Source organism: Sceloporus undulatus, chromosome 5, assembly GCF_019175285.1.
Source record: "Sceloporus undulatus isolate JIND9_A2432 ecotype Alabama chromosome 5, SceUnd_v1.1, whole genome shotgun sequence".
NCBI classification, from domain to species: Eukaryota; Metazoa; Chordata; class Lepidosauria; order Squamata; family Phrynosomatidae; genus Sceloporus; species Sceloporus undulatus.
In genome coordinates this window covers 122,071,083-122,096,900 of record NC_056526.1, presented here as the reverse complement: position 1 = coordinate 122,096,900, position 25,818 = coordinate 122,071,083, and the positions used below count along the sequence as shown (strand labels likewise).

General features: G+C 39.5%; 1 protein-coding gene across 5 annotated transcripts in view; it reads right to left on the bottom strand.

Annotated features, from left to right (window-relative positions):
- Window positions 1-25,818, bottom strand: part of PDGFRA (platelet derived growth factor receptor alpha) — a 68,820-nt gene that overhangs the window by 5,074 nt on the left and 37,928 nt on the right. For 4 of the 5 annotated variants that reach the window (XM_042467536.1, XM_042467534.1, XM_042467535.1 and 1 more), the window contains exons 11-21: window positions 24,621-24,715; window positions 24,394-24,526; window positions 20,804-20,908; window positions 15,828-15,938; window positions 13,716-13,869; window positions 11,800-11,966; window positions 8,037-8,152; window positions 7,031-7,153; window positions 5,194-5,305; window positions 4,200-4,299; window positions 3,442-3,547 (exon numbers count right to left, since the gene is read on the bottom strand). In XM_042467536.1, coding sequence (XP_042323470.1) covers window positions 3,442-3,547; window positions 4,200-4,299; window positions 5,194-5,305; window positions 7,031-7,153; window positions 8,037-8,152; window positions 11,800-11,966; window positions 13,716-13,869; window positions 15,828-15,938; window positions 20,804-20,908; window positions 24,394-24,526; window positions 24,621-24,715 — 1,322 coding nt within the window. The remainder of the gene's footprint in view (window positions 1-3,441; window positions 3,548-4,199; window positions 4,300-5,193; window positions 5,306-7,030; window positions 7,154-8,036; window positions 8,153-11,799; window positions 11,967-13,715; window positions 13,870-15,827; window positions 15,939-20,803; window positions 20,909-24,393; window positions 24,527-24,620; window positions 24,716-25,818) is intronic. The other variant, XM_042467538.1, reaches the window with a different exon arrangement.

Sequence of the window (25,818 nt, the reverse complement as noted above, 5' to 3'; positions counted from 1 at the left end):
ACCCCAGTATAAGGTTCCTAGGAGGTGTAGAATATGCTCCTCAATTTTGGGAATATTCACACCTATTGGGTTTGGCAAGTATAGGTGGAGTAGAATTATGCTTCATTCATTTTTAAGAATTTGCAAAATTCACACCATTTTTCATATCCAATATAAAAAGCATTTGGAAGCACTTGAGGTTTAAAAAATTCAAATGTGGGGGGGAAAAAACTGTCTGTATTTCCAATTCTTAAGGGGAGGGATATGATGTGGAAATAGATAACATGAAAATAATGTGTTCTTTTTTCATTTTGAAAACACTGCAGATCTTGGTGAGCTGCCCAACATGCTGGAAGATGTTGGTGAAAGTGTTTTTATTTTCTTAACTGAACTAGACTGTTCATTTTTTCCACCACTCATAAGGGATGCAGGTTGTAGGCGGGGTGAATTATCAAAACATTAGTATTAATAGTCAGCAATACAGCATGCGGGACAGTAAGATGACATCTTGCCTAGACTCTCTTCTGTCTGCAAGCATCACAGAAAAAAGCAGGAGGGCTGCCTCTACCTCATGGCTTAGTTAGATTTTAAGTGATTTTGCCTAAAGAACACTGCTCAGCTCACATTTATTGCAGACCAAACCTGCTGTTTGGTTCAACTCCTTTATCCTATCATTTTTCTCACAGGTGGACTCTGGTACTAGAAATAACTTGCCTGAGACAGAAATTGTGGGAAAGAGGAAGAGTTTAAAACCCTGCCTGTATGTCTCTGTGCTTTTAAAATCAGTTTATCCCACTCTTCATTCTACAGCAAGGAGGGGAAATGCATAGCCTGCGGATTACATGAAGCCTACAACTCATATTTGAAATTAGGGTGAAAAACACCCTAAAATGGCCCCAAATGGCCCCAGAACCACAAAAAATGGGGCAATTTCCCTTTCAATACTCACAACCCCACACTGGGGGGGGGGGACTTCAAACCAGCTGAATATGCAAACTCAATACAGGCTGAGTATTCCTTATTTGAAATTCTGAAATCTGAAATATTCCAAAATTGTCTATATGGGTGACTGACATAGCAACACTTTTGCTTTTTGACAATTCAGTGTAGACAAACTTTGCTTCATGCACAAAAGTATTTTTAAAACATCATGTATAAAATTACCTCCAGGCTATGTTTATAAGGTGCATATGAAACATACATGAATTTCATGTTTAGACATGGTCCCATTTCCAAGGTATATTATGTATATGCAAATACACCAAAATATGAAAAAATCCAAAATCCCAAACACATCTGGTTTCAAGCATTTCGGAGGAGGGAGACTCAACCTGTATTGACCTTTTGGACCAATATTCAGCCAAAATACAATCTTGCAGCCTGCCATGTGGCAAAAATTGGACTGCTGCAGTCACCCACCCCTGTTCTAAGTAACTATGGCGGGATACAGACGGGCAGGGGAAGACGTCTTGGAGGTGTATTCTGCTGAATACAGAGCCTCCAGACCGCCCGTCCCGGGGGCGTAGCTCAGGTGTATGGGGCTTCCACATGGGGGGCAGTGAAGACGCCTCATCTGGGGCCGTTTCTGACCAGCAGTTTCCATACCGCCGCCTCGGAGGACGCCGCAAAGAGAGAGGCAGCTTCCTCACAGGCGGCCAAAAACAGGGCTTTTTTCTTTCTTTTGCCAGCTGGTGGATGCGCAGCTGCGGCGCTCAGCACCGGCGGCAGAAAGCCTATGTGCACATTTAAGGCACCCAAGCCCCTTTAAACTTTTTCCCCCGCCCTGGCCAAGAACAAAGGTGGGCTCCTGCCAGCTGGTGATCAGCTGGTGTTGGCATCCTTGTCCACTTGCACGTTGCCAATGTCACCAGCATCATGGATGCCTCCTCTCCTTTGGTCCCCGCGCTCTTGCTGAATCTGCAATGCACAGCCACAGCTGTCGCCGCTGCCACCGCTGTCCCCCTGCCATCCCCCATCACCTCCCTTGTACATATGTAAATATTTAAAGTTTTAGCGTTTTTTTATTGTTAGGTGAAAATGGCGCAGGAATGTGTGTAGGGGTGCACTTTAAATTCCAAACTTTCCACGATTCTAGCAGCGCGTGCGTACATGCAGCTCTAGGGTTAGGGTTAGGGTTACGAGTCTTAAAATGCGCTGCAGCTGTGCTGCAGCTTGCACACCTGCATGGCAGCTGACGCTGCAATTAAAGCCTGACTGCAAACTGCACATGTTCCAGGACCCCGACTCATTATGCGACGCAGCAGACACGGAGCTTTTAAATGGGCAACTTAAATTAGCGGCGTAGCAATTCTGGCGTACCGGTGCAGCAACTTACAGACGGATGCGCAGCTGCGCACTATATAGAAAAGAAGCGAGGAAAAGCAGCACCTTTTTAATGCCGCTTCTTCCCGCTTGGGGCGTGCGGGTGGCGTGTTCATGGCGGCATTCAGGTAAGGGCCGTCTGAAGGCTATACCTTCATGACGTCATGAACACACCCCTTTTTGCCCGTCTGTATCCCGCCTATAAGAATTAGATAGCATGTACTGCCATCATATCTAATTTGGCCCTTAATAGTGTCCTTTCCCTGCAGCACACAGTTTACTAGCTGAAGTCCCTACAGCTATCTAACCCATTGTTACTCCAGTTGTGGCCCAGTTTGTCTTGAATTGTGTTAGCCAGTGGTGAGCAACTCATTCGCCATATGGATTGGCAGACTTCTGTGCAGATCACACCTTTTAAAGGATACCTCTACCCCTACCAGTGCTCCCCACATGTTGCAGGGATGCTCTGGAAGTGAAGTAATATCACTCTTGCTTCTGGCTTTCAGATGAAAAAAATCATTTTTTTCCTCAATGGAAAGGAAGTCCCCCCCCCCAGATGCCATGTTTCTGTGAAAGCTGGGCTGTTTGAGGGGCATGTTTTATCTGTAAAATTGGCCTACTTTTAAAAAAATGGTGGGGGCATTTGGTCTTCTAGGGGCATCAGGATTTGCAAAGCAGAGGTCTGGGAACATCACGTGGCATACAGGCTGCCTTTTCTTCACCCTATTTTAGAACAACTTTAATTTGCTTTATTTATTGTTGTTGTGTACTTTCTCAAGCATGGTTGGATCGTGAGGTTTCTGTATTAGTAATCTGTGTGTATTGTGTGGCTTCATGTTGTTTCCAACCTACCGCAACCTTAAGGTGAACCTATCATAGGGTTTTCTTGGCAAGATTTCTTCAGAGGAAGTATGCCATGCCTTCCTCTAAGGCCAAGACAGAGTTACTTGCCTAAGGTAAGCCAGTGAGTTTCTATGGCTAAGCAGAGATTTGAACCCTGGTCTCTAGCATCATAGTCCAAATGCTCAAACCACTACAACAAGCTGACTCTCCCTGTCCTATTTAGGGGCCATGAATCATAAATATAAATGAGCAAACTCTTTAGAGAACCTAGAAAACCTAATTATACCAAATACAAACCTTCTTGTATTCTCCAGGCAAAAGATTCTCAACTATTTCACTCAAGTGGTAAAAAGAAGGTCTCTTCTCAGGTTCACTGTTCCAGCATTTCACCATGATGTCATACCTGTGAACAATATGAAGGAAAATAACTTAATCCTCTGGTGATTTCATAGATGAACTAACAACATGATACAAGATAAGAAAATACAGTTTTGCCCTGTGGTTTAAAAAGGATGTCCACCCTTTTTAAATCTCAGGAGGGCTACATGAATATTTGTTTGGTTGTCATCTCATTTTTTACAAGTTATTTTTCTTAAAGTGCAAAACTGTGAAAATATTGTTAAAGGATACTAATCACATCTTCCACAGCTGGGTTCTGAGTTCTTTTTCCTTTCCTTCAACCTGAATATTAGTTTTTGAGAGGCTGAGGTATGTTTGAATCACATGGTTTTAAATGGGATTGACTGAGTCCAAGGTTGCATCTACACTGCAGAATTAATGTAGTTTGACAACACTTTAATTGCTATGGTTCAATATGATGGAATTCTGGGATTTGTAGTTTTGTGAGATATTTAGCCTTCTCTCTCTATCTGAGAAGTTTTTACAACAAACTACAAATCCCAGGATGGAGCCATGACAGTTAAAACTGTGTCAAACTGCATTAATTCTGCAGTGTGACAGCAGCCTTAGTGTTCTAAAAATAAGATATCTGTCTTTCTTGAAACAATGACAACCAGAAATATTGTAAAAGGAAAAGGCAAAAAAAAAATGCCTACACTTCACTGGTAGCATGGTCAGGTTTTGCCATTCGATAGCCACTTTTGATTTTGTTATAGAATGTAGAATCAACCATCATGCCAGGATACGGGGTGCCACCTGAAAGCCAAGCAAAACAAAATGTTATTAAATATTCAAGAAGCCATCATGAAACTTATTGTCTCTGCTGTCACTGGATTTGAACAAAAAATCAAATATTGTAGGAGCAAGTTAGCTACTTAGAAAACAAATCAGCAGAACAGTGGCTGCATATCTTGCCACATATTTCATCTTCTTCAAGACTAGAGATTTGCTATAAAAAACAACAACACAGGAATCTCTGAATTAAAGCTTATGAAAGGGGAAGAACTGCACCCTTGCCCTTCTTCTTACAACTTCCATGGTTACTGTGACAACATGTTCAGTGTACATAGTGGTATAAACTTATCTTCTGTTAGAATGGGAATATATTGCAGTAAAGAAAACTTGGAGGCCATTACAAACAAACCTATTGCTATAAAAGCCAAACCAATATCAAGATCTTATTTATGCAAGGTTTATCATTGTAGATTTGCATATCCAATTTTGTAAACTTTGCAGAAGTAGCATTATTACATTAGAACAAGCCCAATCTATCAGAGGTACTTGTTTGTCCAAGATAGTTGTCCTTGAAATTAGTGCAGAAAAATCAAATCTGACAGCCAGGCTCTGAGGAGAGTGGTCTTAACTGCCATTCTAACCCTCTTGCGAGATGCAAATCTCTGTACATTAAAATAAATAAATATCAATTTAGGATTCTGGGGAGAACGGATGACTATTCTGCCTCTTGTCTCCTTCCAGGACCCATAATCCCAGCCAAAATGGCCACTTCTCAGGGATGATGGAAATCTGAATAACATCTAGAAGCCCACACAACTTCCCATCCCTGGTCTAGATTCCTATCTACCTAAGAGTGTATTTACAGTTACTTACAAACTCAGTTATTTTATGTGTCAAAATAATAACAGTGCTTACCAAGAGAAAATATTTCCCAGAGCAGAATACCATAAGACCAAACATCGCTTAATGTTGTATACAGGTTGTCAAAAATGCTCTCAGGTGCCATCCACTTCACTGGAAGGAAGGTCTGAAAAAATTCAAGACGACAGTAAGAATGGATTCAAAAGCAATCAGAAAGCAGATGTTCATCACCAGTATATTTCAAAATAAGGACTGATAGCCCATTCCAAAAGGTTGGAGGGGAGGTAACAATTTTTTTAAAAAGTCACATATACTCAATCATCACCTGCAACCAAAAGTCATAGAATACCACAGATCAGTAATATCTGAAGATGTAATACTACCCCATTTCTGGTTTGTTCATGTGATTTATTTATTTATTTAATTGATTAATTATTTGTCATTGGCCTAAATATCTTGCATCTGGTGTTGAAAGCTATGCAGGATCATCCCTGGTTAGTATTTGAATGGGAGATCACCAATGAATATCAGGTGCTACAGGCTATATTTCAGAGGAAGGAAAACCATCTCTGAATGTTTCTTGCCTAAGAAAACCCTGTGAAATTAATGTGCTTGTCACAAGTTGACAGGTCACTTGTAGGCACACACACACATTTTTCCATTGAGCCAGCATGGTGTAGAGTTTTGAGTGCTGGACTAGGACACTGGGGGGCCAGAACCTGAATCCCTGCTCAGCCATGGAAACCCACTGGTGACCTGGGCAAGTTACACTCTCTCAGCCTCATAGGAATGGAAAGACAAAGCCTCTGAACAAATTCTGACAAAAAAGCCCTGGGCTAGGTGTGCTGTAGGATAACCATAAGTCAGAAATGATTTGAAGACACACAACAACTAATTTTTGCATTAAAACCTTTCCAAGACTACGAGTCTTGAGCATCATCTTTTCATATGGAAACTAATGGAAATGTAATCACTGTTTTCCATTGAAAGACATTTAGACATTATCTGCATAAAAGCTAATTCAGAAACAACTGGTGGATAAATGAATTTACAAGAACTGAAAAATGGAACACAAGCTTTGAGAAAGAGTTTGTATAAAGTGGCCAAGTGACGATCAAAATCAGTTGATACAATCTATTATATCAGAAGAATTGCTCTCAGATTATTAAATCCAGACTTGTTCACTACTAATTTGCAGACTTGGAAATACATTGTATATTACCAGAATCTTCTTAAGTTGAGATAGGATAGCCCTGCATAGCAGAATACAACTTAACTGTTGTGTGTGAAGTGTGTTTTATGCCAGTTGGAGAGGGTGAGTAGAAAGTATTCAGAACTGACATAATCCAAACGTACAATTTATTTCATCCAAAATTCCATAGTAAAAAAAAAAATCTTTGTACAATTAGGTGCCAATAAATTTGTTACTGTATGCTAGAAAAGACTATGGCTCAAATCCAATTGTGCATGTGGGGAAATCCCAGGCCAGAAGTTTTTTTTTAATCTTTTCCCTTGAGGATGGGGATCCTGGGAGTTGAGGTCCAAAAGGTAACTTTTCCAAGCTCAGTTCTACACTGGGCAGAAAAGAAAAGTGAAAAGATGGCTGTAGATCTACAAGATCCAAAGCCTCCCTATTTCCCTGTCACATCCATGGTACAGATATGAGATTCTGGAGTTGTAGTCTTTATTTTCCCATCTTTTTCACTAAGGAAGCAAAGCTGACTTGCTTACTTTTAAGAAGCTCTTAAAATGATGGCAATAGTGGTAGCAAGGGAACACAACTGCCCATGTCCTTTGCTTTATTGGGAAAAGATTGTTTGTCTGCCTCTGATTTTCCCTGTCCTGCCCAATAGGATTGTTTTCTCTAGTAAATAAATGCAAAAATACATACGCTGCCTTTGGAGACATAATTTGAATCATGCATGATGTCTCTAGCCAAACCAAAGTCACAGATCTTCACAATTTTTCCTTGAGCCAGGAGGACATTCCTTGCTGCCAAATCACGGTGCACACACTGCAGAACAGATAAATTACATTAATAAAAGGATTTCACTATTATAATAATAAAATGTCTTCAGTATTCATGGTCTTTAATGATATTAGAAAGCAAACAAAAATGATCCCTATCATAAAGAGCTTACAGTCATAATTCTGAAAATGAAAAAGTCATGAAAAGGAAAGGGAAGGACATATCAAGGTCTCAATCTGAAAGATTCACTTCCACTTGCACATCAGCTGGACATTCTTTTCAGACTGCAGACATGTTTTGGGAAAACACAGCTTTGTAGAACCCATTCCAAAACATAAGACCTTATCACACGCAGGGTCCAAACATCATCAAAACATTCCAGAAACGTTGTGGAAGTGCCAGGGATGTGATCATCCGTGGGGCTTCTAAAGTGAAATTGAGGTTTACTGCTATGTTCCCGTCATGGAATCGTTTGCGGGGAAGCCAGGAGGAGCCATTTTCTGAATAATGGGCACCAGTTTCAAGGGATAGCTATAATACAATTTTTGTTTTCTAGGTATAAAGAACAATGTATAGTACTACATTGTATTGCATTTTATTGTTTGCAGGGATTGGCTGCTTGCTTTTATACTGCATTTTTATTGGATTGGGCACCAATTTGAAAATGCAGCCTATAAAGCAAATGAAAGAAATTGGCAGAAGAATTAAATCAGACTTTTTGCTTTGTGTATTTGACTACCAGCATGGCTCTTGCTGGTTCTTTCTTTCATCAAACCTGTTTAAGAAATCCCACAAACATTGTTTAAAATGAGGCAAGTTCTTCATGTTTTCCTCTAGGACTGCAATTCAGTCTCCATTTACCTGGAAGCATGCCGCATTCAACTCAGCTAGACTGAATTATAAGTAGAGTTTGCAATTAGACACTCACATTTTTAGATGCTAAGAACTCCATTCCCCGGGCAACTTGGTAGGTAAAGCTCAGTAGGTCCAGCAAACTAAGGCCTTCTGAGTTGTCATCTGAAAGGAGATTGATAACATCTTGTTCTATCAAGAGGAAGGGAAATGAAAAGAAATATTTTTCAAATGAAGATGCAATAATTCACCAGTCTGTTTCAATCTTTGAACAGGTGCACTCATAATCATCTGTAGTTTTTTGGCCATGAGTAAGAAAAAGGTGAGCCAGTCCAACGACCTGACTTAACTGCAAAGGCCACTTCCCATGAGGAAGAATTTATTTCAAAGTACATTAGCACTGAACAGATACTGTCTAAGGCTACACAGCTGTTGTTGTTGTTTTCCAACAGCAGCTGAAGGGCCATTCATTCCTCTGTGCTTTCCATGGCACTAGGTTTATAGCTTTACAACATGTTCCTCCAAAACATTTCTGCAAAACAAGTGACTCCTTTGTGTATTTGCATCAATCATTGTCTTTTAAAACAAATCTATATACTAAATATAGCTTTTATTTTTCCTTTGATTATAGACTTTTTCCAAGAAATTGTAGGATTAAAGACGTACCACCTACATATTATACTGCTTACTTGTACTTATTCCACTTGTGGTTTAAACCCAAAGCAATCATTTAAAGATGGCATAGTCTCATCCCACGTTTTACATTCATTTTTGTCTCTTTTAGCTTGACTAAGCACAACCATGTTCTTTAGTAACTATTCATTGAAAGAACCAGTGATTCTATGGCAGCAGTTCTTATTTTGTTCTGGAAATTGGCAGCAGGAGAGACACTAAAAATGTAGTTATTGGACCCTTTGGCTCAGTGCAACACTATAGTGCACTAATTTTTGCCAAGGAAGTCTGAGTTCTGAGACCAATGAAATATGGTGGCCAAATCTGTTTTAGAAGCCATGGATTGGATTTCTCTGTAATGGGACAGTAAAACGGCTGAGTTAGCCATTTGACCCTTCACTAACCTACAATTTAGTACTCTACAAATCACTTGGGAGTGTTCTGTTTGGGAGCTGTTAGTGGTTAAGAATCAATCTTAAGGGGAGAAAAATCCCACAGCCAAATGGTTCCAATCCTGCTAAATACACAAAGGTACCAAGACCACCAGTGCCATGTATGGCAGTGGCTCACTAGGCCTAATAGTGGCTGGTACCATATCACAGCTAATTCTGTTCTTCCCATAGATTCTGTCATCATGTGCTGTGTGGAGGAGAAAGAGGAAGGGAAAATATCTGTTCACTCTAGCAGTTGATATGAACTGCCAATGGAAATAGATTTATCTTTTCAGCAGAGAGCTGACAATTCTGCATTTATTGCACCTTTAAGTAGGAAAATTCCTATCTCCTGAGGTTGAGAGAATATGCCTTCCCAAGATCATCCAGTGAGTTTACATGGCTGAACTGGGATTCAAACCTTGGTCTCCAGAGCTGTAGTCCAGTGATCAAACCACTACACCACACTGGCTCAACATGTAATATACATAAACCTAATAATGATTCTTACCACATTTTTACTTTTAAAAGTATAGATGGTCTTGATTTGGCCACCTTCCTAATGTTTGTATTTGCCCTACATTTTTGCTTTGCCTTAATGCTATATTTAACATTTCAAATGTTTTTTACACCTGACCTGTAGCATTCACTGAAAACTACTCATCAATTATTATGAAGTATAAAATTTTTCTTTGCTAGTCTCTCATGCTGTTGCAACAGTTAGTTTCTTTGAAGTTTGTTAATGCTATAATCATTTCCTATTGTACAAAAGTGTGTGAGTTTTTCCAGTTCTCATTCCATTTAACCTGGGAGGTGATGACCTGGTCAGTTGTCACAGCAAAAATGTGTTGTTGTTTTAAACAATTTTGTAATATCCATTCTGTATGCTAAAGTAGTTGAAGCTTACACTATTGAATTTCTTGTTGTTGTTATGTGCCTTCCAGTCGACTTTTCCTGGTCACTATATTATAGGATTTTCTTGGTATGATTTATTTAGAGGTTGAAAGAATGTGCCTGTCCAAATTTAGCTAGAGAGTTTCCAAGGGTTTCAAACCCTGGTTTCCAGGAGTCTTAGTTCAGCACTAAAACGACTACAGTGGTACCCCGGGATACGAATTGATCGCGTTACGAAATTTCCGGGATACGAAAAAGTTCCATTGGAAAAAACTGTTCCGGGATACGAAGGTTTTTTCGGGTTACGAATTTTTTTTTCGGCGCGAAATTCAAACGCGCGGCTTGCCAGCGCTAACAGAAAGCCCTTTTCGGCTTGCAAAATGCATCGGGTTACGAACGCCGCGGCGGAACGAATTAATTTCGTAACCCGAGGGAGCACTGTACTCTATTCTGGTTCCTTGGACTGTTCAGTACAGTGTTGCAAAGCTTCAAAAACTAGTTGAGATATGTGATATAGAATGCTGGAAACCTTCCATTACTACTCATTGACCAATGTGGGGGAGAAGAAATGTCCTTGTGGGCAAAATGGTCATGAGAGCTGACCCTTATTGGTCCTTCTGAGTAAGCAAACAGTTGAACATGGGGGGGGGGGGGGATATCTAATATTGTTAAGCCAGAGAGAAGAAAACTAGGGCAATTGCTTATGCAATGAATGTTAGCATAAAATTAATTTATTATATAATGTGTATATTCCAACCATACTCTATGTGACAGAGAAGATAATTGGTAATCAGATCTTCCACTATATTTTCAAAGCTGAAATGCCACAGGAGAGAGAGCTGAACTAGAATGGGGCCTGGACACAGAGACCTGTATTTTTGTATGTAGAGAGATCTTGTAGCACTTTAGAGACTAAATGAAAGAAAGAAGTTGGTGGAATGAGCTTTCATAGACTAAAGTCTGCTTTCTCAGAAGTACTTCCTACATCTGAGGAAGTAGACTTTTAGGGGCTTGAAAAATGCCCCCTAAGGGGCAGCCTTTCCTAACTGGATCGGGGCTGTGGCAACCTCATGCTGTGGCCCTGATTCGGCCTTTCGAGGGCGCAAAAAGAAGCTGCAAAAAGTGGCTCCTTTTTGCACCCTTCAAAGGGCACCATAACCATGGTGGCATGGCTGTATGGCGCCGTTTGGCACTGCATCATCTGGACATAATACAAGAGGCGCACCATGATGCCGCATGCCATCTGGAGTGGCATGCAGTATCTGGCGCCCTGGTGGACAGAGTCGGGTGTGTGTTGTGAGGACGTTATGCCCTGACTCTGCCCCCAGGCCAGCTTTTCAGGATGATCCGTAAGGGGCCACAGTCTGCTAAAGCTGCCAGCTTCATTCTTTCAGTTAGTCTCTAAGGTGTTACTAGATGCTCTCTATGTACAGACCCTACAGACTAACACAGCTATATCTATGACCTGTATTATTTGTAATATAAGGTTTTCAGCAGTTTCAGTGGGGAATAATTTCAGTTTTGAAAACGGTACAGAGGAAAGAGCTGCATCCTTGAAAAAGATATCAGGAAATCTTTAACAAGAAATCTATTCATTTGATCCTATGTAGAGGAACATACAGTGGACCCTTGTTATACACTGGGGGTTGGTTCCAAGATCCCGCGTGTATAACAAAATCCATGTATGCTCAAGTCCCATTAATGACATAGCAAAATGGTGTCCCTTATAAAAAATGGAAAATCAAGGTTTGATATTTGAAATTTATACTTTTTTGGAACATTTTCAAACTGTGTATGTTTGAATCCGTGTATAAAAAATCCGTGTATTCAGAATGAACTTACCAGACAGATATTTTTTCTTATATGATGCAGGTCTATCATACAGAGACCTTTGGATGTCGGAGTATTTTGACCTGTCTCTTCTTTCTAGCATTGGCACATACTGTGTTGTCTCTGCTTGCTTCATATCCATATATTCACCATTGTTTTCAAATGACAGGATGACATAGCTAGAATAAAACCACAGTAACATTATAAAGAAATTGGTGCATGGATATTCACATGTCATGCTCATGTCTGCATTTGGTGATCATAGAACAGAATACAAGAATGGGTGGGTGGGAATCTCACAGTTTTGAGGGGAATGGGCAGGCTGTTTTAGGCCTAGAATGGGCCTTTTTAAAAGTAGGAGTAAATTGTAAGGTGGTGAGCATTTTGAGAAGGTTTATCCAAAAAAATTAAATTTTAGAAACAGGGAGCAAGTGCTTAACAAGGGAATCCAGTCTTCTAAGGACCAAAGGTGGAGAAATGCATATCCTACAACTATCCTGATTTGGCAGGGACAGTTCCAATTAATCCTCTGCTATTCCCCTTTTTCAGCTGTTTTTAGAATATCTCAGTTTCTCTCCTTCTCCCAATTTCCCCCTTTGTCTTTAGCTTACTTTCATTGCTGCAAACTGAGTTCAAAGTACAAAAGTAGGAGCTTAATAAATCGTTTTACCTCTACCCGGCTTAAATCCTAATTCGGGCAGCATCCTGATATTATTGCAAGGTTTTTGCCACCTAATCTGGTACCCAAATACAGCCCGGTTCCATCCCCGCTTCCAGGAACACTCTGGTGGCCATTTTCTTAACTCAGAAAGTTCCCATATCTGAAAAGAGCTGGGAGGAGCACTCCTGGAAGCAGGGATGGGCCTGGGCTGTATATAGGCAGCGAAAACCTTGTGATAATATCAGGATGTTGCCCGAATTAAGATTTAAGCCGGGTAGAGGTAAATCCATTTGTAATCAACAACATTTATTACAGCACACAGTCAGCACAGTAGAGGTAAATCAATTTATTAAGCCATAGGATAAGGTCTTTAGTTTACACTCAGTTAATTCAACAGGTGGGGGAAGAGAACAAGAGGCAGATTCTTGCCCTTCCCTGAAGGCTCAGGCAAAAGCAAACTGCGGCAGTCTCTCCTAGTTTCTGTGTTCTTCCTCGTTAATAACTTCTGCCATACTCTGATATTGCTTGACCATATGTGTCCCAGTTTTCTTCTGTAAATATTGGAGGATATGAATGTAGCACCCTAACCCCCCCCCCCCCCAGTCCATTGCTGGAAATCTTCAAAAACTAGTTGAGCTACAAGACACAGGGTGATGGGAGCCTTCTGTCACTACCTATTGAGAAAAGATAATCCATATTCCTTGGGAGAACATGGCCATGACACTTGACCCTCAGTGGTCTTTCTGAATGAGCACCTCTATTTACAAAATGGCCTTCTAATAACATACATATAAAGTGCTGCAACATTGTGGCTATTTCTGTAGGGCCTGGCCCATTCATGCCAATAGTTGGTTTTACATGTTATCAGCAAAATAATTTGTAGAATCCATTTGCAGTATAATCATTTGCATGACTACTTAGAAGTCCCACTGTTAGTCAGACTAGATGATACCTTTAATAAAACAACACAGAGGTTCCCCTTTGAATGGTTAAGGATGTCTCTGTCAGAGCACGTCATTGTTCTGAACTGTACAGCTTGCCTTTAACATGCTTTGTTTTGTGGTTGGTCAGTGGAAAATTAACTTGGGCTTAATTTGAAATTGCTGAGGCACAGTATCTGTGAAGAAATCCCATTATGAAAATGGATTACTTGTAGAGAATACATATTATTTCATGTCTAGCTCAACCCAAGTTCAACTGGACTTATTTCCATTCCAATAAGAGTATATAGGATCACCGCTTTAATTATATTAAGAATAAACTCTACCTCCTAGTGCTTTCATCAGCTGAGTTCATCCCAAAGATATCCAAGTCTTTTTTTGTCTTTTCAGGGTGTCGGTTCAGAAAGTTGTCCCTGTTTTTATGCAGGTAGTTCACCAAGTCTCCATAAAAGCAGTATTCTGTTATGATGTAAATTGGACCTAATGATGTTAGGGGAGGAAAAGGCAAAATAATACTTAGATTTTTACCAGGGAACATGGGTGAAGCCAGGCCTAAGTCCAGCAAGAAGCTCTGGTAGTACTAGGACTCTGCCTATATATAAATACTATACCCTTGAACAGGAATAAGCAAAAAGCAGGCCACAGCTTAGAAACATACTTACTACTTAGATCTTAGTTAACATTATTTTGTTAGATTATGGCCTGTTACAGACTGCCAAAATAAAGCTGCTTCGGGTCTCTTTGGAGGTATGCTGTTTATTTATTTATTTTTTATTACTTTTTGTAGGCTTTTCTCTCAACACACATTTTGACACAACATATATACATACACATGCATCAACAAAAACATGTACAGATACAAATCAACAAACACATATAATTACATATAAACGAACAAACAGTTACTGCATATTGTATTTTCATTTAACTTAATTACACCATGCTGTTTAAATGATGCATGGGTCCTAAGAGTCCGGAGGTCGTGCCAAAGCCACACTCCATTCCTAAGCACTGGAGTGCAGCTTTGGTGCAGCTTCCGGATTCTTAGGATGCATGCATCATTTAAACAGCATACCTCCAAAGAGACCCGAAGCAGCTTTATTTTGGCAGTCTGTAACAGGCCTATGACTCCCAACAGCCAATCTAGCTGGGGATTCTGAGAAGTATACTTCCCCAAAAAGCAGTGTTCTAGTTGTAAGGCTTAATTTCCAGTTATTTAGCACTGACAGTTATAAGTGTGCTTTTCCATCTTGGACTCTGCTAAAATGTATGTATGTATGTATGTATGTATAAATAAATAAATGTGGACCAGATGTAGATTTCTGTGTGAAAGATCTAAGATTCAACTTCTGTAATGACAACAAATTTCTGGACTCACAGTGTGCTTAGAGCCTTCTTTATTTCTAAATGTATTTTACTCTACTAAGCTATTATGCAAATATTTGCTCCAGCTGCTGAATCTTAATGTAGAATATATAGATAAACAAATCTGCTGGCCGAGAAGGTCAGTGACAACATGTCTTATCTTTTCAGGTTAAAGCAGGCCACAGAAAATCTTAATCTGAGGACCCTTTGAATCCTGGAGTTAGGAATTATAGTTCGAGTAATCTCTAGCAATAGTAAGGAACTTCATGGCATTAAATCCTGTATAGAAATGCCTAAAAACCTTGTCCTGAAGGTTTTTTGACAATGTGGCTCAAGCCTTCACAATTGTGAATTGTGGTAGATCAAATGTCTGATGATCTTCCTAGTTTTTGAGCTCTGACCAAACTTCCATAAGTGGCTATGCAGGCTGTTTTGGATTCTGCAAGCCGGACAAACTAGATGCAATGACAGGTACAGCACACAAGTGTTTTATGATGTACTTTATATACTCATGTATAAGTCTAGAAAATTTAGTTGAAAAAATTACCTCCAAAACCACAGTCAATTTATCCATGGGTCAATTTAAGTACTGTACTTTAATTCTTATTTTTTTTACAAAAGGAATCATCCCTTGGTGAAAGGCAAGAGTGTAATCTATCCTGGAAGCACTGACCCCCCCCCCCCCCCCCTTTCCTCCTCCCCCCCTTCAGGTTGCACACAAACAGTCATGTCTGCTGGAATTTTGTAAGTTCTTTGGTATACTTTTCTTTTGCTTCATCCTTTAGATCCTTTCTTACATGTCTCTAAGGTTTACCCTTGACTTAGCCACAGGCCATATCAAAATCCATAATTTTGGCCCCAAAACCTGCCCTCGATTTATACATGAGGTCAACTTATAGTCAAGTATATACAATGGGTAAATAATTCTAGAATAACTATGATGTCGTGAATATCAAGAGCCATCAGGTAGCTTCTTTTCTATGTGGCTAATTATAGTTGAAGCAAGTAGGACATTGCGGAACCTTTCATCTCCTGTCTTCCCATGGTGAGAGATAACAGCTAAACAAACCTACCTGATTTTGTACACGCTCCTAACAGGTTGACTATGTTCAAGTGGGGTCCAAGATGGGTCATTATCTTTAATTCAGACATGAGAGCCTGCTTTTCACTGGTTCGTGCAGTGGCTGTAGGGAAAATAAGTGGGACAGCTAATTAGAATTATGTGGGTGTTTTAACAACACTCATAATTTGGAATAGAAAAAAAATAGGGATTTGATTATGACCATTTTAACATATATGTCCCTTACGTCCTTGCGACAATGTGCTGGAGTGGAGGCCACTTGAATAAGCAAAGTTTCTGGGGGAAAATATATTTTTAATCACTGTTTTCTCAACTAGGAGACATGTCTGGTATAATAAACAAACAATGATGCATTTGAAAGGTGGGGATTCATGTTAAATGCTTCTAAATGGGTCAGTGTCTGAATGATATTGTGTCAACATGAATCTAATGTAATTTAAACTGCTAGGGATTAAACTGGCTTGGCTTAATTGGCACTCTATTTCGTGTCATTACTGATTTATAACTGTTACAGATTTTCTCAGTTCTGCTACTAATTTAATAAAACCTATTAAATTATATGTTTCCTAGTTCTTGCTTTTGGGGATAAAGAGGACAAAACCATAAAATCGCACTGCAAATTAAGTTTATTTCCATTTCTGTTGAAGTTTCCACCTATTCCTAAGCAGCAATTGACAAACCTGCATACATTTATATATAGGATTCACTGTTAGACTATGTGGACAAAGATTAACAGTCACTGTTAGACTATGTGGACAAAGAGCACTGAATTTTGGATTTAAACATATGTTAATCAAGTTAAGGTGTTATACTCTGTTTCTCTATCATTCATTTCAGAATTAATCTCTCTGTGAGGATTATATGGTCTACGTACCTTGGACAAGAGCCAAAAAGAGGCTGCTGTTTTCACTGGCCAGGATCAAATAGGATGGTTTTATGATGGAATTGTTTCTGTCAGCCAAACTGGGGCTGCTGCCATACTGCAGAATTAATGGGATTTTTTGTGAGATATTTAACCTCATCTGTCAGAGAGCTCTGGTGTCAATGCAAATTATAAATCCCAGGATTCCATAGCATTGGGCCATGACACTTAGAGTGGTGTCAAACTACTTGAAATCTGCAGTCTAGATGCAGCAACAGAGGGAAACAGAGGGAAACACTTGTGCGCTTCCAAATTCTGAGAAACCTCTCAGACATGGCTTTTGGGCAGCAATGAGGGCTATGAAGGAAAGGGAAGAAAGTTTAATAACACTAGCAAGGTATCGTCTAGTGTGGTATTAGATCAGGGTGGTTATTCTGTGGTCTGTAGGATGCATGCTGCTTTTTCAGAGATCTCATGAGGCCTGCGGGCTTCCTTGAACTCTCAAACCACAGCACACACCCACCCAAAAGTGGACCCAAACCTCAGTTTTTCAGTGGAAAAAACATGCAGAAAGACTCAAAACCTCACAAAACTGTTTTAAGGGCTATCATCTCAATCTTAGTCTAGCAAATCTCCCCAAAAAGTGGCCATGATGTGACTCTTGGGGGTCTAAGAGGAGCTAACAGTGGTCTTCAGAGTATGCTCATCCCTGCTTTAGATATAGGTCAGTTGTTCCAAAACCTTAAAAAAAAAACACTTGTTCTAGAGCTTTCCACAACCAAAAGAAACCACTAGTGGATTTTTAAATGCTTGTTTGTCACCTGTAGAAACTTCAAAACAGTGCACTCTATACTATCAGCTCATCCTTCCTTAATGGGATTATCTGATTACTTCCTTTTACTAGAGAAGTATGGATGGTCCAGAAATAAGATGCTCCAGAAATATGATCAATGTGAATTTCACTGCAAACTGGACTTGATCCTGTATTCCCAGTCTAGATGCTAATGTGTGGATTGATTGGAACAGGATTATCTTTTGCATTTTTTACTTCTCTGAATTCAACAATGTGATTCTTGGCTCAAAAAAAAAAGTACCAAAATCAATTTTTAAATTTATTTTTAAAATTATTTTATTTAAGGCATGTATGTATCACTTCTCAGCCCATCAGGGCCCTTAGCAATATACAACATATTTTTAAAACGGTTTAAACATTAAAAATAAACACATAAAAGAGAAAAAAACATTATTTAAAAACAGACCAGAACATTTTTTAAACAAATAGTTGTAAAACTACACACAGTTCAAACAGCCAGAGCAGCCACTCCTTTTTATAAAGACTGAAGGACATTTGGAACAATACAATATAATTAATAATAATTTGTTTTATTTATATACCGCTATTCCAAAGATCATAGCGATGAACAGCAAGTAAGCTAATTAGCAAGTAAGCTGATTTGCCCCCAACAGTCTGGGTACTCATTTTAGCGACCTCAGAAGGATGCAAGCCTGAGTGGAGCTTGGGCCCTTTTGCTGGTCTTGAACTCGCAATCTTGTGGTTTTGAGTGAATGGCTGCAGTACAGGCATTTAACCACTGCGCCACCAGGGCTCACAATGAGCTGCCCATTGTGTGCTCAAGAAGGATGGAGCCATTCTGACTCCCCCAGGAGAATTTCACATCTGAAATGTCACTACAGAGAAGGCCCTGTCACATGTATACATCTCTTGCAGTACTGAGACATGAAATAAGGCCTCTGCTGAGGAACTGAGATTTTGGGCATGCTTATATATGATAATTTTTATGAATATTTTAAACTAAAAATATATTTATAATTGAGTACATGTATGCAGTTGTATTTGTGAAGGTACCTATGGCAAGAACATCTTCCAAAAGTATGTGTACTGATATATTATTTTTATGTGAATTAAAAAGATGCATATTAATGTGGAAATGGGATGGAAGAGTATTACAGATGAATACAAGTCAACTGACATGGGCTAGAAACCAGACATTAGTTTTTACATGAACCAGAAACTGGGACACTCTTTTGGCACACAGAGGCACACAATGGTTTTTACATGAACTAGAAAATAGGATACTCTTGTTCTAGCACATAGAGGCATGCAACAGAGGGTTAAGTCCTACAAATGTTCAGGAGGCAGGAACAGTGTGCCTGCTCCCTGCACAGCCCCATCCTCTCCTGGTAGACTGCTCTTTCTCAGTTCCATTTCATAGCAACTTATAGCAACAAAAATTTCATGTAAATGGAAATGAAATGTGATCAGAATTTGAGAAGAAAATAAGGTATTGATTTCAATGCAGAATTGAAAATAGAAAAGAAGATACGAATTTCATAGTTGCATCACTGACGACCACTTATGCTATGGTGTCAGATGCATCCATATGCCAAATGAAAAGTAACCATCATGGTTAAGTACCAGCATGTTGTTCTCTTCTTTGACATAGGAAGAATAAGAAATGACTCTATATAACCATAGGTAGCATCCTGAAGAGAGCCAGCATGGTATAGTGGTTTCAGTGTTAGACTATGACTGTAGAGATCAGGGTTTGAATCCCTGTTGACCCATAGAAACTCATTATGTGACCTTAGAAAAGTCACACACTCTCACCCTCAAAGCATGACAACAGCAAATCACTTCTGAGGAAACGTGCAAACCCCCCCCCCCCCAAAAAAAAACACCTCTACAATAGGTTTGCCTTAGGGTCACCATAAGTTGGAAACAACTTGAAGGCATATAACAACAACAAAAGCAATAACAACACATTCTGAAATCACTGGGTGGCTGTTTTAGGCAAGGTAAAGAATATACTATAACACTACAATGGTATGGATTTGAGTAAATTTTCTCATTCCTGATGAGAAATGTTGTTTTGGCACATCAAGGTATCCCACTGGAAAAACTGTCAACTGCAGTGAGATTTTACCACCCTTCTGTATGAATGCAAAAAAGATGAATGGGATGGTTTTTGGGGGGTGGGTTGAAGATCTCAACATTTTGCAGAGGGAAAGCACACACAAACAACCCAAACACAGAAGGATGGGATTGTTGATCAAAAATATGCAAACCCATTCAGTGCTTCCATTTTTTTACAAAATCCATGCAACATAGACTGCACACACACGGACAGACACACACACACACACAATCATCCTAGCTTTTGTGAAAATCATGGCACACAAAAAAGTGAAGATTTGAATCCCTATGGACTACTCTGTTTCTGAAGGCCACCCTGAGTTTTTTGAGGAAAAGGAAACATGCCTGTTTTGTTTATAAGAGAGCTGAGCTTTTGCCTGTTTCAACATGTCCCCAGAAAAATCAATAATAGCAATTGCTTGCTTTATATATAAAAAGTACTTTTGGAAGAAGTAAACAGGAAAGCCTATGTTCCTTTGGGCCTGAGAGGTATGATGAAATTGAGCTCTCATGAAAGGTGTCTTCTATACTATGGGGGGAAAAACCCATGGGCACGTTTCACTTTATACCCCAGTAGCTGGCCCTATTATCTCTCTCCATATTGCTAGCAGAAAAAGGCCTGGCTTAAGCAGAGAGGAGGAAAGGAGCAACTATATTCTGCACTGAAGAACGGTAGGAACAAGGAGGAGACTGAGCCTACCAGGGAGAGGATAATACAGAAGAAGTAGACAAAAAAGTCACACAGTTCCTGCCTGTCTAGTAGTGTCTATCTCTCTGCTAGGTGCCAATAAATGCCAAGCAAGAGAGACAGAGAGACTGCGCTGTCCATACTTATCTGTGAATACTTTCTGTTGAAATCTATGAAATTCACTACCAAACAAAGGTGCTCACAACCGAAGCAACAGATTTGCTTTTAAACAATTAATACACTGATCAACGTATTATAGAATATAAAGAATACCTGGAGATATTTAAGAAGTGAACCCTGCTTCTTCGGATAGTACATTCATTTTACATCTTGCTGGAATCAAAATGAAAGAACAAACTGCTCTTGCCATGGTAAATATACCATGCCAATTATTTTTGCTTTCAAATTCTCAGTCAGTCATTCTAATATTTGTCATTAATGGGAGTGATGATGTGGATTATCTGTAACCGGAGAAAAACTTACGCTTCAACATTTTCACAGCCACCTTCATCACAGGCTGTGACCGGCTTAATCCATAGGCAGTTCCTTCAACTACTTTCCCAAAAGCTCCAGAGCCAAGAATTCGGCCTGTAGACAACAGTGTGTGTTATTAACTGAGAAAATAACCTCATATCTTATCTCACTGCCTATAGTACTCTTTATGTCATGCTGTTAATATGCACTCAAGTATTAACTGAATGAGCTCGTTTGTTCTTCTAATCAAAATAAAACATCTCTTTGCAAATCAGATGGGAGGCAGGAGCAAAGCCCATCCTTATCCTCTCCGTGACAGCGACTGTGCGAAAGACATCCACACATTTGTAATGATCCTATCATTAAACTGTCAGTGGAGTGGAATTGCATGAACACATTCTTCCATTAATACAAAATAAAGGACAAGGATGGGACAATTCCACTTCAGTGATGGGACAACAACAACAACAATTTATTTCTATTCTGCCTTTTCCCGATGGGAATCAAAGCAGATTACAGCAGATATTTAAACCACAAGACAGTTAAAATTGCAATCAGGATTTAAAAAAACATTTCCCCACCCTCCTGCCATTCATATAACAATTAATCATAAAAGGACCCGTTTAAAAAAAAACGATTAAACAGTGAGAGAAGTTAAAAGAGATTCCTAATACAAATTGGGTTAAAATATAGATAAATTTCAAAACAGTTCCTATTTTGGAGAAAGTGAGGTATATTATCCCAGGGGAGAAAAGCGAAGACAACCAACAAGAAGAGGGAACTGAACAAGGCTAGTCTGGAAAGGCCTGATGGAAGAGATCCATCTAAATGGCCTTTCTGAAAGCTTCCAAGGTGGTAATATGGTGGATCTCGTCTGGCAGGTAGTTCCAGACCCTGGGAGCGGCTGACGAGAAGGTCCTCTGAGTCACCGTAGATAGTCTGGTCTTTTTTTGGTTGTAATAGGTTCTTCCCAGAGGACTTAAGTGTACGGGGTGGATTGTATAGAAGGAGGCGTTCCCATAAGTAATCTAGACCCAAGCCATGTAGGGCTATAAAGGTAATAACCAACACCTTATACCTTGCCCGGAAACTAATAGGCAGCCGGTGAAGAGATTTTAAAACCGGTGTAATGTCAGCAGCTCGAGAGGTGCCCACGACCAGTCTGGCTGCCATGTTCTGTACCAATTGAAGTTTCCCAACTTGGCATGAGGGTGAATGAAAGTATTTTGCGTGATCACAGTCACTCACAGTTTAATGGCAGGATACTGATGGGATAAGTGTGACATCATATGAAAATCTTTTTGTGATCACGCTATAAATATGGGAAAAGGACAGGACAATGGCATCCTTGCCACCATCTGATAATCTCCATAAAGTAATAATGGATTCCTTCTCACGTGGGAACTCTGATCATCTATCAGAGTTCCCATCCTTCATTTGATTGGACTGCTCCTTGTAGTCTATAGCTCTCAATCACAGGCCATTCCCACTGGTGTTGTAGGCAAATAACCTCATGTGAATCTACTACAGTTTGGTTAAATTTATCCCAATAACATTGCATTAAATGATTTATTCTAACTGGGCTGCCATTTCAGTCTATTTTAGAGCATGCCGCAAACTCCTCTGTAATATGTTGGGTGGCAGCTGTCTACCACATAATTTCTCCATCATATCATTTTTAGATGCTCCATACATCTACAGTGAGCACCTAGGAGACAGTATTATGGATGATACTCTCTCCCTATCACATCACCATGTGTGTTCACTTTTGTCACAGGAAGGGCTTATGGTAAGTGAGAATATCTGACTCAGGTAACTAAGAAGAACTCCATCTTTTTTAGCAAAAACTGGCCCGAAACAGGATATTACTATATCCTATCTTTTACTAAAATCATGACTGAAGCTGCACATTTAAAAGTAAATGGAGAGTCCTCAGGTTGTGAATGAATACATCTACTGTCTCACTGTAGTTTTCAAGAAGTCTCTATTTGATCTTAATGCTCACACAAGAGAAATACACAGAGCTGCAAACTGTTCTGAGGCAATAAAAGCTCCTTCTTTAGTTCTGTACTTTTAAAAGAGACAACTGGGGGGGGGATTGTTCTGTATTTCCTACTTGAGGGCAAAATCAAGTCTCAATACCTGTGGTCACTATTCAGAGATTTCAATGTAGCCACAGGAGATTATCGCATGTCTATTTTTGCCTGGTCCCGGTACGGGCTGGGCATAGCCTTGAATGGGTGAAAACAGATCTTATTGACTGCTTTTTTGCTCAACTCAGCTGCATTGTGTAGCCGATCCAGACTCCTGGTGTACGTTTCGAAGGACGGGAAAGTATCATAGGTTTGAAAAATATGCCAGGAGTCCAGATCGAATATGCAATGCAGCTGGGTTGGGCAAAACGGTGTGCGATAAGATCAGTTTTCACTCATTCAAGCCCATGCTCAGCCCATGCCCGGATTTGGGAAAAAGAGATGTGCAATAACCTCCTTAGAATGTGCATGACAATTGAGTTGATCCTAGGAGAAATATAACCTGATATTTGTCCCATTACTTCTCATTGTTTCTAACGCAACCCTCATGATCCATGTCCTGAGGGTAGCCCTAGGAGAATTTTAAATTACCTGCCTTAACATGTCCCCCATTAAAGTTACTCATGGTTTTTAAATGGAAACACATTGGGTCCCTTATCAAAAAACCCATTAGGAAGTTCTCTCAGTTTGTCTGCTGAATAAAACTTTGATCTGGTTTCTCGTGTCACAACCAGGAAGCCCACACTGAAGCCCTGAAGACTTCTTTTATGGCATAAGGTCTGTGAACCACATGGCAGGATGCAGCCCCTTTTAAGTATGTGCTACTATGGATCGATCTAGTCATCCAGCACCCATTCTATTCAGTGACATGGGTGTATGTACACAACATGAGACGTACTTCCTATTCTGCCCACACCTCTGCTAAATATGTGTAGAGAAGGGTGGGTGAACCTCCTGAGTGTCAAGGCTTTGTCATCAGGTCAACTGTTCACTCTCTTGATGTAGATTCCTTTGGATAAAAGGCTTGTTTACCAGGTGTTTACAACATGAACACCCAGTATCAGATGAAACTTCACAGCATGTTTCTACAGGCTGTGGCTAATTAATGCAGACCAGCAGTTTTTATATCTAGAATGTGGTCCTATGCACTCAAGGGATGTTCTAGGGATGGTCTCTTCTGAGGCTTGCTGTGATTTGGCCATGGTTCTTTGAAAATGTAAAAGAGGAAAGTGGGAAAGCTGGTTATGATGAAACAGCTCCAGCAGTTTCTGAAGTTAAATGTCAAATAGCCCTAACGAAGGTCTCTAAGATCATATACAGGCCAGAACTTGTTGGGTTTTTCTACCAATAAAAAGATTGATCAATTTTAGCAAATTAAGATTTGTTTCTGATTTGTTTGTTTTTCTGCAGATAACCAAGAGAGGGGCTTTTTCTAGCCATATAACTCAATCTTTTTTTGATTGCTAAATAACATAATACTGATAAGGACACTGCCATTCCACATGAAATGAATGAGAACCCTTTCTGTGTAACACCACCAGCAACAAACTTAGTTGTGGTCCTTACCCAGAACTAATCCATCTCTAGGAAATTCCCATCTTGAGTCATAGGGCAGTTGCATGGGATCCACATATATATATTCATGGCCATCTGGGCTGATGGATTCAATGACTCTCCATCTAATTTCATATCTCGGTTTCTGCAATGTGTAAAAAATGAAAAACAGCATGTTACCTCACCCCTACCAAGTAAATTAATAAAGAATCTATCAGAAAAATGTGCTTCTAAATTACCTGTTTCCATATGATAACCAGGACAATCAGCGAAATGATTATAATCACTAGCAACACTAGGATCGCAGCAGCCACAGTCAGCTCTGATCTTAAAGCTGCAAGGAAAAGAAACCATTATTCATTTGCTTTTAATAGAAGGATGGGTTAAGATGTTGTTGCAACGGAAATGGAATCCATCACCTACTGATTTTGGTTTGTGTTGTTTTTTTAAGCAAAGTTACATTTGGATCACATTCTACTACAAGTTGGAATTGGTGCAGATAGCAATATAACGGTTAAATTAGACTTCAGAAGCAGTGGCAAATCTAGTTTAGAAAAAAAACCTAGAATGTATATCTCAGGACCATAAGAAGAATGATAACTTTCAAAGAATTATGCCGGTCTACATAACCTACTTCCTCTCATTTCTGTCTTCTTTTCTTTAACCATTGTCAACTTCATTTTTTAAAAAGGAAGGAAGGAAGGAGTCAAGATCCAGACAAAGTTAAAAACTTCTATTGTGAGATCCTATGTATTTTTGTTCAGATAAAAGTTCCACTGTAAGGACTAGTCCCATTGATTCTACATACCACTGAAATCAGGATTGAAAAGTTCTCAACTCTGGCTGAATCATGCCTCTTCCCTATTGCTTAAATGCAGCTGTCTTTTAATTACCAATGGCTGTTTCCTGTCTTTATTAAGATTAAAGACTCATATGATACCAATCAATACTTCCTCTTTTAATAAACAAATCCCTGTGGGCTCAAGTATGGCTGAGGTTGTAGTGAGGCATAGTTCTAAGGCAGGGAGAAGAAGCTCTCACTTTCTGAAAGGGCACCTTTGCTAGTCTGTTACAACAAAAACAGCGAAGAGCCCTATAACATCTAAAAGACTAGGACATATTCTAACTACAGCAAATACAATGTAATCTTGGTTGGGAAAGGAGCAGAATTATTCCATGATTAATGGCAACATTAATAAGTATATGAATATACATTAATATTAATACAGGTTCAGGCTCCCTTATCTGAAATTGCTTGGGACCCAAAATGGATTTTAGATTATTATTATTTTTATTTTGGAATATTTGCATATACATAATGAGGTAGAGATAGGACCCAAATCTAAACATGAAATTCATTTATGTTTTGTATACTTCTTATACACATAGCCTGAAGGAAATTTTACATATAATATAAAAATACATAATATTTTAAAT